Genomic DNA, 18,780 nt, shown 5'->3' on the forward strand with positions numbered 1-18,780 from the left:
GAACCTCTGCTCTCACGTTTGGGGCCGGAGGGGGGCATGGGTAACACTTTCAGGAATGGAGGGGCCCCCTAGAAGACCCCTCTGGAAATCCCATTTCTCTCCCAACCATTTCCCTCTAGGAGCTGAGGACCCTGCTGTACTGGTTTTTCTGCCATTGTCCAGTAAGACTAAAGGCCACAGGCAAGTCCCTGACCCCAGGTCCAGCTCTTCCTGGACACAGGCCAAGGCTCAAGTCCCTGAGGACCAGGTGGGCCAGGCAGGACAAAGCCTTGAAAGGCTCCTGAGGCTAGAGGCAGCTCCAAGCTCTGGACCACTGGGGCATGGGGACTGTGACCCACCCTCAGTCACAGTCACAGGACTGTCCTGCTCAAATCCCAAATCTCCAGCTCCCCAGTGAGATCACTGGAAACCAGGCTTGAGCGTCAGGGACCTCAGCACTCTGCTCAGTTTAGATGCCTGAGATGACATGCATCATCTCGTGCCGGCACACCTGGGACGGCCAATGGAGGTGAGTGGAAGCCGACGGAGCCCCACCATCTCCCGAGCGCGTTCATGTGCTAGGCCCCTCACGAGGTAGCATGACATCCCTTAGGGAGGTCACACAACCCGCCAAGGCGGCACAGCCGGGATGCGGCAGAGCTGGGACTCACACCCACACGCCCTGCGTCCAGAGCATGTGCTCACACACTGCTACAGGGTTATCACTCCTCAAAGGGCTCCGAGGCTGGATCTGAAAACCAAGAAGGGCCGACCAGGGAGGCAGTGGGCACTGTGAGTGGAAGATGCCCGACTTGCCGACAAAGGGCCACCACACATCACAGGGAAACATGCAGAAAGCAGCTGTGGGCAGCAGCTCCCACAAACACATGCCTGGAACATCCATGTTCACGTGCATGCAGTACCTGTCACGTCCTTCTTAGGAGACTCAGCCCAGCTGGACAGCCACACTTCCGAGTGCCCCGAGAGCAGGCAGCAGCAGGAGAGGAGAACAGAGGAGACAGACGGTTAGGCAGGCAGGAGGTCCACAGCGAGTGGTGCAGGCGCCGCGTTAGGCCAGCCACGGGCGGAAGGCGGAGGATGGGAGGGGAGTGATTTCCTGGCCCTGGGCTGGCTGATGGGCGTGGGCCTATATGATTACAGAGGCACTGGGACACAGCGGGCTGGGACAGGGATAATGAGGTGTCTGCCGAAATGCAGGAATCCTCTGGAGCACAGAGAATCCTACACAACCCCCGCCTTGGAATGGGGCCCACGGGTTATCATGGCCCTGCAAAAGGCAGCCTGGCCCCTCCCTCTGGCCATGTGGGTGGCTGGCCCCACAGGGCCTGGCAGTTCCAAAGATCCTCAAAAGCCAGCAGGCTCAGTGGCCTGGACTCGGAACCTCAAATGTCTGGGTTGGAGCAGCCAAGGCCAGTGTCCAGGTCTTGGGCACCACATCCACTGGGCCCTGATGTCCGGTCCAGCCTTTGCCACAGCCCCACCCACTGAGGAGGACAGACAGGCCCCAGCAGAGTGGAAGGGAGCATCACTGCCGAGTCTCACTCCCCAACCCCCACCCAGAAGGACAGGGACCTTCGGTGCCCAGAAGAGACGAAGGCTCTACTCCAAGCTCAGATGGTGGTGTCCAATCTGGGCCTCGATTTCCTCACCTGTGAAATGGGGTTAAAAGCTGTCCTCCTGCTAAGACGGGGGAGAGCAAAATCAAAGCACCGCAAAGAACACATGATTATGGGATGTGACAGCATCAACATTATAATGAGGCAGAAAGCTCTTGCTTTAATCAATGGTATGAACATTCTAGAATATAAGGTTACCACATAAGAGCACTGATGCAGTCTACCTACAGGTCCACATCTTTAGCCCCACTGTACAGGGGAGGAAGCTTTCGGACAGGGAAGTAACCGGCCCAAGCTCCCACGAGCCACAAATGGAACCAGTCTGGCGGCATCCCAAGTCTGCTGCTTTCTCTGCTGGGCAGCTCAGCACCTCCAAAGGAGCAGAGCACTGGCTGCAGTGGGGACAATTACAGGAAATGCTGCGCTGTAAGTCTGGGAGACAAACCCTTGTACCACCCACCCTGTGCTGGCCAGGACAGCGGCCTGGCCCATTCACAGGCAGTGCCGATAAACACAGCATTTACTTTCTGCCAAGCATGGTGATGAGAACTTTACACATAGTAACTCATATAATATTGCAATAAACCTACAATGATAGGTACAATTATTTCCTCGACTTTGCAGACGAAGAAACTGAACCAGAGGGACTAAGTAACTTGCCCAGATCACACAGCTAGCACAGTGTCCATCTCTTCCCAGGACACTGGTGATCAAAGCTTGATGCCACTCACCATTTATTTAAAGGACCTAACTCTCTCCCTTGCTTGGCAAGCCACTTCCTAATCGCAGGGTAGCTCCCCGTGTAGAACCTGGCCCTGTCGGTTCTCTATGTAGATCAGAAGAGTGGGGCTCTAGTGGAGAGGTTTGGTAAGGCCTCAGGAGTCAGACTGCTTGGGGCTGAATCTAGGTTCTGCCCCTTTGAGGAAGATACCTAATCTCTCTGAGCCTGCCCCTGAACTTACCTTCTGGGGCTCTGTGAAGATTAAATGAGATAATACAGGATAGCACCCAGCACTGTGCCCACTATGTGGTCAGCGCTCGGTAACCACCAGTGATCTCTTGCATGAGCGTGGTTAGCATGAGCCTGGCTCCCTAGGTTCAGTGAGCGCCAGAAAACTCACGCTCCTGGGGCTGCCAGGACAGGAGCTGGACGGTGGTTGACACTGGATGCACCAGGAAAGCTGGTGCCGGTCAGAGATCCTTCCCCACAGTCACCCTCAGAGACCAGGTCAGCAGGAATCGGAGGTCGAGGGGACTCCTGGGGATGTCACCAGAGCCTCTCCCCAGGCCTAGTGGTCAGCATCCTCCTTGGGCAGCCGTGAGATGCTGGCCCAGCCCTCAAGCCCTGGCAGGACTGACATAAGAGAGACACACCTAGGACCTCTAAGGCTTTTAAGCTGGTGAGGCCAAGGAGGTTTGAGTTCAGAATGTGGGGCTTCGGGGCCCATACCTTGCTGAGGTTCCAACTCCCTACTGATGTGCCAAGTGGCACAGAGATGTGGCCAAGTGGGCTGCCCCCCAGCAAAGCCATGCCAGGCCCCTCCCAGCCCCATCTGACCCTACATAGCCCTGCGCTGACTCAGCTGAGAGGCCATCCACATCTCTCTCCCCCTCGGCTTGCTCTACCACTTTGTATACCTTCCTGTTTGGGTTCTTCCTAAGGAGACCTCTTTCAGTGAGCCAAGGGAAGGCATTTTGCCTGGTTCCAGAGTACCCAAGAAGCCCTGTTCTGCTAGAGCAGGGGTCTTTACAGAGCCACAGAGTAAATATTTTAGGCTTTAGGAGCCATGTGGTCTCTGTTGAGATTACTCAACTCTTATTCTTGCAGTGCCAAAGCAGTCACAGATCATATGTAAAAGAATAGGTGGGCTGTGTTCCAATAAAACTTTATTTACAAAACCCCAAGGTGGGCTGGACTCGGCCTGCAGGCAGACAACCCAAGCTCACAAGACCCAGGCCCATGCCTGTCCCCTTCACTCTCTCCCCCAAAAGCAGGCCTTCCCGTCTTTCTTCCCAAAGGAAAATGGGAAGCAGACCAGAAACAAGCCTGTCTTTTTAAAAGAAAAGTCTTTCTAAAATATGATTTATTTCCCAGTCTCTTGACCTGCAGAATTAATCCAGTTCCGCTGCTCCCACTCAAAATCGCCCCCCTTTGGAGTCCCTTCTGTCCAGCCCACCCTAGCAAGCTTTATCCCAGGGTGGGGAGGACCCCTTCTGCCTCCTTACAATGAACAGAGGAGAGCCTCTGGCTCACAAACCCCGGCCCTCCAGCCAAGAGGCAGACAAGGCTGCTGGCTCAGGGCTGGGAAGACAGAAAGATGGAGAGACAGAGAGATGGGGTGAAGGAGCAAGAGGCAGGCGCAGCCCCAATGAGCAGCTGTGACCGACACAAACCAACTGCTTCCTGCCTTCCCTGTAGTCTCTACTTCCCTCCTCTCTGTGACACAGAACCTAGGGCCCTACAGAGCTGGGTCACAGGCCTGCTGGAAAGCAAGGGACATGGGACTTGGAATCTGCACAACTGGTCTTACTGAGAACGAGCTGCGTGACCTTGGGCAAGTGGCTTAACTCCTCTGGGCCTCAACGCTCACATCTGCGAAATTGAGCATTTGGGCCTCTCCATCTCTAAGGTAGTTGTTTGATCTTCTGGGCTTTCCCAGCAGAAAAACCTGGTAGTCTTCATAACAGAAGCGTAGCACTGCTGAAATGCACCTTTCCAGGGAAAACCACTCGCACGCAGGCTCCCGTGTAAGGAAACCCAAGTCCCAAACAGCAGACGCTTCAGGAAGCGCAAAGGTCAGAGATCTGGAGCGAGAAGGAAAGAAACCCTGGTTCTTGTGCTCTCTTTGCCGCTGAGCTCACCGGCTCCAGGGCACTTAGCAAACCTCTGCGTCTCTTTCCGTTCTTTTGTAAAATAGGGATAAAAATACCTACCCTGTCTTCTCTCTGGGGCTGAGACTGAAACGGCCTAATGCTTGTGAAAGGTGCTGGAGGGGCAGGAATTAGGCCTCTGGGACACGAAGGGGCGTGGGTTTTAGGGACAAAGCTGGTGATGAAGGCAGTGGATTCCTGGGAGACAGGTGGCACGGGGACCGCTAGCCTCAGCTGGCCCACAGTACTCGTGTCCTGCCACGGCCATTCCTCCTGGCTTGCAATACCAGCAAGAAGCCAGGCCCAGAGAAAACCTGGGGCTGCAGGTTTCAGCCAAATACAGCGACCTGAGGGCACACAGATGCTGATGCCGAGCCTTGTCAGGTCCCCGCAACGATGAGAAATCAAAGAACCACCCTGACTTTAAGGAAGCTCCCCCCTAACACACACCCCCGCCAAGGACTACATAAAAACACACGGATAGGCCTAGGTTAGGAAAGGACCCTGTAAGTTCATGATGAGGCTTCTTTTAAGCTTGAGTAACTCCAGAGCAGTGAGAATTGGGTTCAATTTACCCAAATCTAGTCTCAATCCATGTTTCCAGGAATGCTTCCCTCGTGTAAAGCAAGTTCCACCCATCTAGAGTAATAAATCCAGAGTGGGCTTCGAGCCCAGGTGGGAGAGACAGGAATGAACACAACCACCAGTGCAAAGCCCATGGAGAAGGAGAACCACAGGCTCCCTGGAGACCAGGGCAGGGTGGCTGGCCCTGTTGGCCTCCACAGCCCCCGCACTGGGAGCCTGGGAGGGGAGGGCAGGCCTCGGCCAGGGGCCCGATGGGATGGACACCTCCTGTCTTCGCCTCGTCCTTCGACATCCCAGTCCCTGGAGCACTCAAGACCTCTCCCTCCTTGGGAATCCTATTCTTACCTCACCGTAGCCTTGAACTAGTTTCTAAATAACTGCTATATTCTTGTCTTTTCTCTCCTTCCGTACAACTAAACTTTGCACAGGCCTAGATTTCTTAGAGTTCCTACAGATGCCCCATTTCTTTTCCTTCCTGACCAGGCTACCAGGAAACTCAGCCACCACTTTCTGGCCATCAGGTAATTAGGGCCTAACAACTGCTAGTCCTATGATTTCATAGTATTGACAGTAGTCGTGTTTGTGTGGCCACAAGTAGAGCACAGCCTTGCTGCAGGCACCAAACTGTCACAGTAACAGGAGCTCAAATCTTCACCACAGCCCTAGATGGTTAGCAGTCCTTTACAAAGAAGCAGTTTGAGCTACATGACATTCATTTCTAGGGGGCCCGAAACAGGTTGTCATGCCCAGAAGAGCATAAACAGAGGCACAACAGTGAAAGCAATGTGACTGTCATTGCGAAAAATGCGAAAAACAGCATGAATTCAGACGGCCAAACAATAGCTCAAACACGACTTCCAACCAGAACTCACTGGGGGGAAGTTAGGACCAGTACAGCGGCTTCGTGTGTGAGCTGCTTCTGATGCGGGCAGCTCTCTGAAGCTTATGCTAGGGCGAGGGGCAGCCAGCTTGTCACAGATGCTTACGGCACGAGGAAGTAACACCCCGTACTGGGGGGGTGAGTGGTGGGTGCTGCTCCAGCGGCAGCCCAGGGCCCAGGCCCATCTCCTACGCCCACAGCCCCCAAGGCAGTGCAGGCGCCTAGGATCCCACACTTAGATAAGCCCTGAAACTGGTTTAATGCGCTTCCGCCATGGGTTTGACATCATTAATAATTTATGAACAAGAGGCCCTACATTTTCATTTTGCATTGGGTCTCACCTATGCCTGAGGCCTGAGGGTTCTGGGCACAGACTTCTGGGCTAGATACACAGAAGTACTCACAAAGAAAAGTAGTAGGGGCTGGGCGCAGTGGCTCACGCCTGTAATCCTAGCATTCTGGGAGGCCGAGGCGGGTGGATCACTTGAGGTCAGGAGTTCGAGACTAGCCTGAGCAAGAGTGAGACCCCCATCTCTACTAAAAATAGAAAGAAATTATCTGGCCAACTAAAAATATATAGAAAAAATTAGCCAGGCATGGTGGTGCATGCCTGTAGTCCCAGCTACTCAGGAGGCTGAGGCAGGAGGATTGCTTGAGCCCAGGAGTTTGAGGTTGCTGTGAGCTAGGCTGATGCCACGGCACTCACTCTAGCCGGGGCAGCAGAGCGAGACTCTGTCTCAAAAAAAAAAAAAAAAAAAAAAAAAAGTAGTAGGGATGAATTTTTAATGGGTGTCTTCTCATGGACAGAAAGCAACTCCTAAATGGAAAGCCAGGTCATAGTTTGTCTCCAGCTCCCCTCCCGCTGCCACATCCCTGGCTTCCTGGGGGTACCCCACAGGCTGGAAGGACCGTGTGGGGGCTCAGGACCAGAGAGGGGAAGAAACTTGCCTAAGATCACACAGCAAGTAAATAGCAGAGCTGGGGCTAGAATAATGATACCAGTTCCCCCTTACCTAACATTCATGTGAGGCACCTTGCTAAACATTTTATGAGCATTATGACCATCTGCACTTTACAGATGAGGAAAGGGAGGCGCAGGGAAGTTAAGGCTCTTTCCCCAGGCCCACAGCAAGCAAGTGACGGTATCAGACTTGAGCAGAGGCAGGCTGGCTGGGAAACGGGAACACGGGGGCCCCACTGGGAGATGTCATTTTCTGGACCCTCCCCGGCCACTGGCCAAGGCCTTATATTTGTCTGCTGTGCTTCTCTTTGTACATGCAGCCACACTGCTATTCCTTTTGCTCTCAGCAAGAAGGGGCTGGCTTCCTTTCCCAGCATGCAGAGTACATGTGGGGGCAGCCCAACCCGGGGCAGGAATGCACCGCCGACCCCCTGGCCGCTGAGCTATGCAGTCAGGGAACAGCATGTTTCCTGGCTCAGGTGGGGGCCAGGCCTGGAGACACTCCACAGCCCCTTAGGGATTAAGTCCAAGGGCGCCCTTGTGGGATAGGGCTGAGACCAGAAGGGTCAGCCCAGCCCACATGGGCGTGGACAGAGAGGCCCAGGACACCCTGGGAGTACTGCAGCTGCCTAGAGGGGGTGTCCTGGCAGGGGGTAGCAGGCAGGTCTGCCACCTTCCCGCCGCCCTGGGTTAGACAGGTGCTGCGGTCAGTCAGAGGCACCGTGGGCGGACAGAGGGCGCCGGGTGGGGAGGCCGATGGGTTCTGAGCTCTGCACTCCGCAGCTGCGGGTGGACCACGGCAGCCCCTTGGGTTGTGGCCTCCCCCTCAGTTCTCAGCTCTCCCCATGCCGGGTGTTTGTGTGCAGAGAAGACACAAACTCAACACTGTTTCGAGTTCCAGGATCCCAGCCATCCCCCTCCCTGGGGTGGTCTGTCTTGGTGGTCCTCCTCCACTTACTGGGATATCCCCCCTCCAATTCCCCCACCCACCAGCTCCCCCACAAGCCCCAGCCAGTATCTGTGTTCACATTGAGAGGCAGCACAGAAACAGGCCGGCGGGCGAGGCAGGCTGAAGTCAGCAGGCGCCGGCGTCTGCTCCCCAGTCCTGCAATCGTCTCCCTCCCTGGCTCGAGAGCCCTGAGTGAGTGATGAAGTCGACAGCAGCGGACTCAAGACAGACATTCCCATCCCAGGACAGCAAAAAGTGGAATGTCTCCTTTCCGCTAGACTGGACTCTTGCCATCGGATTATCAATGAATCAACTGCCAACTATTTAACAAGCATCAACCACGCGCACAACTGGCAGCCCTGGTTACAGCCATCTGACTCTTCACCATCGGTCACAAAGCATCGCAGACACGGCACAGATACACAACCACAGACTTCCTCCCAAGCGTTCCTGTCTGCTCCAGGACTCGAGTAGGTTTGGGGGAGCAGCATCACTCCCTCATCCACCGGCCTAGGTGTCGGGGCAGCCACTAAAAAGCACCCTTCCTCTCTGAGGCTGCCCAGCCCAACCAGGAGGCAGGTGGGCCCCAGGGAGTCCAAGGTGGGAGACACTGCAGGGCTGAGTCCTGGAGCCTCACATGTGTAACTGCACCTGCCTTTGGGGCAGGGCTCCCAGTGCTTCAGCAGACATCTGGCTGGACACTGCCATCCACCGGTGCAGGACAGGGGTGGGGATGGGGTCAGGGGCCATGGGAGATTCATTCCTGAACTGAGGTTGAGGACACCTGCTTTTCAAGGTCTGCCTGCCTCCCTCATCTTGCCCTGGGCAAGATCTTTGTACTGTTCACTGACCGCTTCAACTGGCTCCACAATGTCTGGTTAGGGCTTTAGTCCTAGCAAGTGTCTGGTACATAGTAGGTGCTTAATAAAGTCTTGTTATGACTCTCTCCAATTGTACCTTTAGTTTCTCCAGGGTCTTAACCTTGTCAGTACCCCCACAACACCTTGAACACAGGAGGTGCCCAATTAATCCCCACTGGCTGATAGGAAGATGAATACTCCTTGATCTCAGACTCAATGGTTTCATGGGAAACCGAGGCCCAGCTCACCCCATTGCCCCAGGGCCTCTTGGCACCCACGGCTCTGCCCTTTCTCTGGTCCAGGCTCCGCCTCCTGAGCCACATACAGGCCATCTCAGATCGGGAAAGACGCCGAGCCTAGCTTGTGCTGGGCACGATGGCTCCCAAGCAGGTCCCCGAGCCCCGCAGAACATCCTGAAAGGCTGCTGGCTTCTAGCATCTGCTTCAAAGCCCTTTTCAAATACATTTTTAAAAGAATTATCCTCAAGCAACACAGTCCCGTGGCAAGATGGATGTTGCAGGAAACAGGAGTCTGAGCAGGAACAACTCTCTTATCTACAATGTCTGGTGGGAGCAGGGCTCGGCCGGGCTCAGTGCAGCCCCCCACGGTGTTTGCTGGGAGGCCCCGGGCCTCTCCTTCCCCCCACCCTCCCCTGCTCTGCATGGGTCTGAACCAATCCCTGCGCGCGCAGATGCCACGTAAACAGCTGTGCATGCGGGCGCGTGCCCGTGCGCGCACACATATCCCTGCTTGGGAAATCCCCACATCTGGCTCTCACGTGACCACGCTATGCCCAGAAGGCCGCAGCTGAGGGCCTGGAAGACAGGGAGGGTCAGGAGCGTGCAAGCTCTCCGGGGAGCACGGGATTAACTCTTCAGCTCCCCGGCTCAGGGGCTCTGGCTAACGCTGAGCTTCCCGCCACCCCAGGGAGGGAAGAAGCCTCGATGGAGACCTGGTGCTTGGCTGCCCCGACAGCCCCGGCCCCGGCTCAGCCCGCGAGCTCGGGAAGGCGGGCTGCTTCTCTGGTCCTCACCCGTCTTCACCCGGGCTGGGAGAGGGCTGCTCTTTCTCCGCCCTGTCAGTCCCGGCCAAGCATCAACCGCTGGGAGTTCCCACTGGCAGGAGACTCCTCCCCCACGGAGGCCACAGTCAGGTGTTCAGTGAGCACCTCCCGGCGCCAGGCAGCTGGCTGGGGCTGCGGTCCTGGCATCCTACGAGTCAGGATTCATGCCCTCCTTTCACACGCAAGGACACGTGTCTCCCAGGTGTCCTGGTGGAAGCCAGAGTCTTCCTAACAAGAAAGAGGATGGAAGTGACTCCTGGGGCATGGATTAATTAGACCAATCTTACTGAATGAGTGGCAGTCTGCAACAGCACCTCTGAGGCAGCGTCACATAGCGGGTGCGGGGCTGGAGATGCCCCGTGTGGAGGACGTGGCACACGGGGACAGCTGCTACAGCGACTCAGCAGGTGTCCTGCGCCCCCTCTTTGCCTGGCTGACCCATTTAAGAACCTCAGTGAACGAGGGAGGTGTAAAAAACTTCACTCAGCAGCCGCAGCAGGTCTGTGTGCCTCACTCGAGTCCCCAACATGGCTCTGCCCCAGCCCCAGGCAGCACTGGTGACACGGCACTAAAACTCCTACTTGCCCACCTCCCCACCTGGCAGGGAGTCCTCTGAGGATAAGGACCTCATCTTGTCCATCTTGGTCTCACAGAGGGACGACCACAGGCCTGGCACACAGCAGGTACTTGGATGTTTAGTAGACAAGTCTAGAAGGCAGCCGTGGCCAGAACCAGTAAAACCAGCTAGAGGCCAGGCAGGAACCAGATAATCCTAAAAGGAAAGTCTAGGACAGCACCCAGAAACTTGCTTCCTATCAATCCGGCCTTTAAGGGTACCCTCTGGGCCCTCACAGGAGAGAGTGGCCACTGGCGCCCACTGAGGCATGGGGGGTGGGGGGAGCAGGAGAGCAGCTGAGTCGAGGGAACGCAGGGGAGGGCGCTCCTGATCACAAATGCAAATGAGGAATTAAGAGCCACCAGGCTCCAGGGAGGGACTGTGTGTGGCAGGGAGCTGACAGACCCGGAGAACTTGTCCCACCTTGACAGATCTGTGATGAGGGATGTTAAAATCTGCTTGTTTGTTAGGTTCCCCTGGGGGGCCACTGCCAATGAACAAAGACAGTCTTCGCTTGGCCTCCTGTCACTGGCCTGTCATCACTGCTTTGCAGAAACCTCACCCTCTGTCCGAGAACAGTTACACACCCAACCCTGACCATTTCCAACCCTCAGAGCTGAGGTGCTCCAGGGCTGAGCTGGGGAGACCCTGGGTCACAGGAAAATGCAGCCCCCAGAGACCGGAAGGGGCTTCTTCTAAAACACCACGACTATTAGCCGCAAGCAGCGTCAAGGGGAAGGGTCATGAGCAGGGGGAGGAGAGGGGGCTTTCTGACACTGCCCACTTGTCTTGGTGCAAGACTCCAGCTCTAACATTAACGAAACACATCTTCATACCAGCTGCGGGGGTCACATGCGGCAATGACAAGATTCAGGAAGTAAAGCAGCAGAAAGTCAGGGAAAACTGTGTTTTTCCTGCAAACTTCTAAGTTTTACTGAAACTTTGGAGGAAAAAATTTTTTCCCTTCACATTTCAAAACCGACCAATTATAAAAATGCCACGTGCCAACCAAGTTACACATGCCGCTTTTGTTTCTAAACAAAGTAACTTTAGATCAGAAAAAGGTGCTAAAACGATAAATAATGCACATTTCCCCCAAATCTTTGTTTTTCCACTGGCTTCGTCTTTACTGGAAATGTTGCCTCTTTTGTCACATGCCTACAAACCAAGACGCCGAACTGAGGGACAGCTACTTTCCGGCTGAGGGCTGCGGTGGGAAGCCTGTCTTGGCTGGACCACAACTTGGGAGTTTCCCCTGCGCAGGAAGAAACCCTTGTGGAAATAAGAGGCAGAGGCGGTCCTGTCACTGCCCCTCAGCAGGTCAGGGCCTTAGGCAGTTGCTCTCCAAGGCCCCAAAAGCTGGGCCGACATTTCATAGCTAAGACTTAGAATCCAGTCCTTGGGCAGGGCCCCTGTTCCTGCCCTGAGGCCCACCCTCCCACCTCGGGAGATGACTGAATGCATCTTCGAGGAGCAGTCCCATCCAGCCAGTCCATCTTGGGGACTCCAGTCCCTCTGCCATCTCCTTGCCTGTCTACCCTGAACATGGCCAGCAGCCCACATGGATGACCTACCCAAAATGCAACCCTGGCTTGGTTCCAGCATCCCTGGGGAGCCCATCAAAAATGAAGATTGCTGGGCATCACCCCAGACAGTCTGATTCAGTGAGGCTGGGCAGGGCCTGGGAATCTGCATTTCAATGAGCAGGCTCAAGCTTCTGCAGCTCACCTCCAGGCCTCTGCCATGCAGTTCCCTTCCACATCAACTTCCTCTTTTCCCAGCAGGAGAAACTGGGTGATGGGGTGAGGGGGGCAGAGACAGCTAAGCCAGCAGGGCTGAGGGAATCGAGGCTCCTGGCGAGCACCTCAGCTGCCTCCTTCCTGGGATCCTGGGAGGACTCCCCTCCCCACTCTGTGTCAGGCCGTGGGGCCGACACGCCTGGGGCCGGGAGCGTGGCACAGACACATGTGAGCAGCACTCACTCTCTCCATGGCATCACTGCCACGTGGGCTGGCCGCGGAGTTGCCAAATCAATCAGCTGCCTTTCATTTCCAATTAGATGGCTTTGAACTCCAGGGGTAAAATCAGGCTGAGGACCCAGAGCCACGAAAATAAAAACTGTTTAAAAACACCAGCCCGGGTGAGATGTGCCAGAAGCCTTCAAAAGACACGCTTACTTTTGGAATGGGCCGGTCACGGGTGCCAGGAAGATCTTGGCCATGTTCTCGAAGCAGCCCAGGCCTTTCTCACTGGGGATGGGTGGCTCAGGCAGACAAGGAAGCTTTGGGAATTGCTTTGAAAGGTCTTCCCGATACACTCTCCATGGCTTCCCTTCCACACTCATCTCCAGCACCCCCCTTCCCTCTCTCTCCATGCCCGCCAGGATGGACACCTCTCCTCTCAAACTTCTCAAACTCCTTCCAGCCCCATGTCCCCACTCATGCTTGGGGCCTCCCTGCCACCGGGCACTCTGCTCACACCCTTGGGCTTATCCCAATCTCTCTCCTCCGGGACCACCTCCAGCCTCTCCCATCTTGGCTCTCCCCGCCGCCTACCCTGTGGATCACAGCCCACCTGCCTTGTATTAGTTAATGAACCCCTGACCGTGTGGGGCCTTCTCAGCTGAGCTGAGCACTGCATGGGGCCCAGAGCCAACAAACGCTTAGGAGAAACGAGAGCCTCGTGGAACCCGCGCTCTGGAGGGCAGAGAGGGCTGCTGACATTCGCCTTGTCTCTGTCCATCTCCCTCTGCGGCTGGGGAGCCAGGCAGGCCTGGGGTCAAGGCGAAGAGACCGGCACTGCTCTGTGCCCTGCTGGAGTATCCATCTTGGGGAAAACGAGGTACCAGAGGCCTCACTGACCTGCTTCCTCTGCTTCACAACGGCCCTTCTCCCACCTCCACCCGGGTCCAGGGCTCGTGCAGTGTGACCAGCAGGAGACCAGGTTCTGCCCACCCCTTGCCTTGGGCAAGCAGCAGCCCCTCTCTTGGTTGCTTCGTCTATAAAAGCAGGAAGGCAGCCTAACTTTCAGATGGACTAACCTGTTCTAGTAGCCAGTACTTACAGGTGGCTCTTGCTTTAAGCAAATTCACTTTCTTAAAAACCAAACTCATAAAAAGGAAAATAAAGGGGATATTAGTCACACCATGCAAAAGGACCCTTTACTCAGTTAAGAACCCCTTGTGACCAATAAGTTCCTTCTAGAAACCTCGTGGGGGGGGTCTCATGGGGCAGGCCCCTCCCAGCCCCCCAAGCCCCTCCTGCTTGGGGTCTGCGCAGCCCCAGTCCTGGACACCAGTGCATCCCTTGGGCCTTGGCTCAGGAGGAAATTCTTCAATGGAAGGAGGGTTTGGGTCAGAAGGACCAGATCTGAGTCCTGTCTGCCTGGCTGGCAGAGCCAGGGCAAGTCCCTTAGTCTTCCTTTCCTGGTCCATAATGTGAAGACAAGACCACCTACCCGGGTCGCTGGGAGGCGTCCTGGCAGCCGTGAGATGGTGCTTGCTCTGCCTTCCCCCATCTGACTGAGGAGTCACTCCTGGAACGGGGCAAGAGCTACGGCCAGAGCTCTCTCCTGTCTGAGCCGAACACCTCCATCTGCCTTCCTTTTACCCTCAGTGGCGTTTCCTCCGTGCTGGAGCTAACACCTCACGTGTCTGCATTCACTTCCATTCAATCCCCAAACCACCTGATGAAAATAACCTGCCTGTTCCCACTTTGCAGATGAAAACGAGGCACAGAGAAGTTAAGGACTTGCCCAAGATCACACAGCTGGCAGAACTGGGCCATGAAACTAGGTCTTCCAGCTCCAGAGTCTTCGTTCTTAACAGAATACTCGCAACAGCTGAGTCTAGATCTCCTCTGGGACCCACAGAATGGAAATAAATCTCTCAATTGATTTTTTTTTTTAACTATCACATCAAAAGATCAACTTCTCCCCTCCTTTCAGAATCTATCAGTAACTAAAACAATAGGAACAAATGGCAGAGCTGGGGTTCAAACTCTGAGGCCAAAACGGACACTCTGAACCCCAAGCAACACTGCTTCTCTGCAAGGGAACTACGGTCACGCTGGTCTCATTAACTCAGTCCACTAATCCGGTTTCATGACCACTAGGATGGAAGCAGGGCTGAGCTCACCACTTTTCGGAGAAGTATAAACAGGATTTCACGAGGAACGTCAACACTTGCCTAAGAGAACAAACTTGCAGCACTCTTGAGCAACCTCATTTGCATGTAAACGAGCTGGAGCTCATCACGGGGCTCCTCGGTGGGATGGAGCCTCAGGCTCTGGCCTGGCCACGACCCCAGGGCCACCATCATCCCAGAGACTCCGTGGCCACCTGCGCCCCCTGGTGGCGCAACTGGAGCAGTGCAGCTTCCCACACAGCTGTGGGAGAACCATTGGATCTTTGCAGGTCTGAAGAGAACTCCCTGCCCTCTGGCAACCACAGCTAACTCGGGCCCTTCCTGCCACCAGGCATGGCACAAAGCCCTCCAAGTGCATCGCCTCGCTGAACCCTGCGCACTTTCCTGCGAGGCCAGGTCACTGCTGGGACAACCCCATTTTACAGGTGTGATGGTCAGTGTTGTGTGACACCCTGGCTAGGCTACAGTCCCCAGTTATGCCACCACACGCTAATATAGGTGTTTCTGGGGAAGGTATTTTTGTAGTTGTGAATAAAGTCCATAATCAGGCCGGGTGCGGTGGCTCACGCCTGTAATCCTAGCACTCTGGGAGGCCGAGGCGAGAGGATCACTTGAGCTCAGGAGTTCAATACCAGCCTGAGCAAGAGCCAGACCCCGTAGCCGGGTGTGGTGGTGAGTGCCTGTAGTTTCAGCTACTCGGGAGGCTGAGGCAGGAGGATCGCTTGAGCCCAGGAGTTTGAGGTTGCTGTGAGCTAGGCTGACGCCACGGCACTCTAGCCTGGGCAACAGAGTGAGATTCTGTCTCAAAAAACAAACAAAAAAAACGGTCCACAATCCGTTGACTTTAAGTAAGGGAATGACGCTGGGGGGGGGGGGGGGGCTGAGTCAACAGCTGAAAGGCCTTTGGGGCAGGGCTGAGGCTTCCCTGAGGAAATGTCACCTGTGGACAGCGGTTCCAGACTGTGCCTGACCGTTCCAGCCACCTTCACCACCTTCACCGCCAGCCCCCACAGCTGTGTGAGCCACTTCCTCATAATAAACCTTAGCATAGATCTCCTACTTGTTCTGTTTCTCTGACGGGCACGATAACAAAACACGTGAGGTAACCAGCTCAGGTGAAGGGATGTGTCTCAGGCCACCTGACTGGGAAGGGGGACCCGGGCAATCTGATGCAGACGCTTCCAGCTTCCACACAAGCTCTCCCTTGTAGCCCTTATCCAATCAGCAGTGTCCATCCCACCCTGGCAGTCTCACCCCTCCACTGCCGCTGGAGCACATCACCCCTCACCTGTCTCCTCCCTCGTCATTCTCCATCATTCTGCCACGGAAGTCAGATCACGTCCCCGCTCTACTCAGAACCCTTTAGTGGCTCCTCATCTCACTCAGTGACAGTCAAAATCCTCCCAATGTCCTGCAAGGCCCTATGTGGTCAGTGCTACCTCCCGCCACCCCCACCTCCAGTATGTCTCTACTTTCCCCTCTTACTGCCTTGCCTTCCCCATTTTCCACCTCGAGCAGCCGGCATGCTCCCACCCCAGGGCCTTTGCACACGCTGTGCCCTTGGTCTGGACTGCTCTTCCCTAGGTAACCATGTTGCCCCCTCACTTCCCTCCATCTAACAGCACATTCTTGTCTATATATACAGTTCATCACCCATAGCAGACTGCAAGCTCCTCGGGGCAGAAAGACACATTCCTGTAACCTCAACACCATACACAGTGCTGAGAATACAGCTGGTGCTCAGTTAGGTGAGTTGAAGTATCTGGTCACCAAACAAGTCACTGAGTCCTGCCCCTCCACCTTTGTGCATGTGCTCTCTGGAGTATCAAAGCCTCCAGCTCTGTGTCCCCGGGCAGAAAAAGTTCTCCTCTTGTGAGATAATGATCCCCAATTTGAAGCTGCAGTCACCTTTCTTTCCTGACTGCACAGGGTTCATTCGCACACATGCCTTTTTCCATCCACCCACCCATTCGGTAAGCACGAGTGGACCTGGGTAGTGGCATGAGCCCTGCAGCCAAGGTCTTTGCTTAGGGTGGTGGGAGACAGAGAAGCAGCAAGAGAACACACAATATAACTAGGGTGTGGTAAGTGATGCTGAGGGGAGAGGCGGGGTGATCTGAGGGGCAGCTTCTCTGAGCAGAGGACAGTGAAGCAGAAATCTTAAGGAGCCAGCCAGGTGAAAGGTCAGGGAAGACCATTCCGGGTGGAGGGCAGAGCAAGTACAAAGCCCACAGGGAGGACTGAGCTCGATGTGTCTGAGGAGCAGAAGGTGACGGGTGTGGCTGAGGAGTGTGCTGAGTGGGAACATGAGGGCGGGGGGCGGGAGGGGCAAAGCCCGGGTCGGGCAGGCAGGTAGGGGACAAGTCACACGGGGCTCTGTAGGCCCGGGGAAGGAGTGCAATTAGGGAATCCCTGGGGGAATTTAAACAGCAAGGTACGTTATTTGATCTATCTTTTTTTTTAAGAGCTCACCCAAGCTGTGGTGTGGAGAATGGCAGGTAGAGGGCTAAAGGTGGAAGCAGAGACCCCGGGTAGGAAGCCAGAGATGAAGGCGGCCTCTAACAGGTGTGATGGTGGGGGTGGGGAGAGAAGTGGGAGGATCTGGAGGTCAAGTTGGCAGGTGAGAGAAAGGGAAGTCAAGGATGACTTCTAGATGCTGGGCTTGAGCTACAGGATGGGTGTTGCCAGTCCCTGAGGTGGGAAGATGCAGGGAAGGAGCAGGGTCAGTGGAGGGAAGGACAGAGGCCACACTGCCTTCCAGTTTTCAAGGTCACCAGTCCTCTTCCTCCACAGAGTTCCCGAGACCTTTCTATCTCTGCTGACTCCTCCTCCCAGCCTCGCCTCAAGTCTAAGCTCCGTGCTCAATAAGGATGAGCTAGGGCTGTGGGACTAACATGTGAACAGTGAACACCAGGAACAGCGTCCATTTCCTCTGCGCAAACGTCCCTGGCTGGAGGGACCCTGGGAAGCTTCGTGAAGTTCATCACAGAGCAGTGTAGAGCCCTAAAGGTGGACTCCAGCCTGCACTCTGCCAAGGACTGTGGGCAGTCACCCCCTCAGGGCCCAAGTTCTCATGGGCAAAATGTGAATTGCCACCTACCATGCAACATGGTGCTGAGCAGCAGGTGAGGAACATGGACAGTTCTTAGCACACAGTAGGTGCTCATTCGATAACAGCACTTACAGAGAGCTTTCCAGGTTGTAGGCAGCGTTCTACGCACGCTCACATCTATTAGTTTATCTGATCTTCATTCTAACCATAGGAGTTGTATATTAACCAAGGTTCTCCAGAGAAACAGAACCAACAGGATATGCACAGAGACAGAAAGAGAGAGAGACTGAGATTTATTTTAGGAATTGGCTCATGTGATTGTGGAGGCTTGGTGAGTCCAAAGTCTGGTGGGGAGGCTGGCAGGCTGGAGACCGGGGAAGAGTTGCAGCTGAGTCCAAAGGCCGGCTGCTGGCAGGACCCCGTGCTAGGGGAGGCCAATCTTTGTTCTAGTAAGGCCTTTGATGGACTGGATGAGGCTAAGCCACATTCTGGAGGGTAATCTGCTTTACTGGAAGTCCACTGATTAAAATGTTCATCTCATCCAAACAACACCACCACAAAAACACTCAGAACAACACTTGACTGTGCCACGCTGATACAGTTACCCATGCCAAGGGCGGTATGAATATTACCCCAAATTTACAGAAGAGGGAGCAGGAACAGAGAGGGTAAGAAATCCACCCAAGGTCATAGAAGAGAGGAGCCAGATTCTAAACTGCTTTCTGGCTCCGGAGCTGGCACTTTGACCACGACACTAAGTGGCCATTATCATAAGCACACCAATGTAAATTAAATTTCTCCATCCATCCTTTTCCTGGCCTGAGAGCAGAAGGCAGAGAAAGTGGGGGAGGCTTTCCCCAGGCAAGGCAGGCTGGGTGGGGCACCCCATCGCCTCGGAAGCAGCACGGAAGCTGAGCTTCAGAGATGGGGGCAGGGGACATGAGAGGTTATTTGGTCCAGCCCTTGCCTTTACAGAGGGAAACTGAGGCCCACAGTAGATAAGGTCACCTAGGGAGCAAGGTGGAAACTGAGCCAGGACCAGGTCCTAGGACTTTATAGAGTGAGGAGGAGGATGGTGACAATAACTGACACTTCTACAGCAGTTATTATGTGCAAGGGACTATTCCACATTAACTTATTTAATCTTCTACATGTGAGGTAGGTACTATCATTACCTCTGTTT

The 18,780-nt window shown here is 55.0% G+C and overlaps 1 protein-coding gene across 3 annotated transcripts in view; it reads right to left on the reverse strand.

Annotated features, from left to right (window-relative positions):
* SH3PXD2A (SH3 and PX domains 2A) overlaps positions 1-18,780 on the reverse strand; it is a 213,566-nt gene that overhangs the window by 57,736 nt on the left and 137,050 nt on the right. For 2 of the 3 annotated variants that reach the window (XM_069459935.1, XM_069459934.1), the window contains exon 7: positions 903-947. The exons of the other annotated variant lie outside the window; for it this stretch is intronic. In XM_069459935.1, the coding sequence (XP_069316036.1) occupies positions 903-947 (45 nt within the window). The remainder of the gene's footprint in view (positions 1-902; positions 948-18,780) is intronic. 3 annotated transcript variants of the gene reach the window in all.

The sequence above is a fragment of the Eulemur rufifrons genome, chromosome 28 (assembly GCF_041146395.1).
Source record: "Eulemur rufifrons isolate Redbay chromosome 28, OSU_ERuf_1, whole genome shotgun sequence".
NCBI lineage: Eukaryota > Metazoa > Chordata > Mammalia > Primates > Lemuridae > Eulemur > Eulemur rufifrons.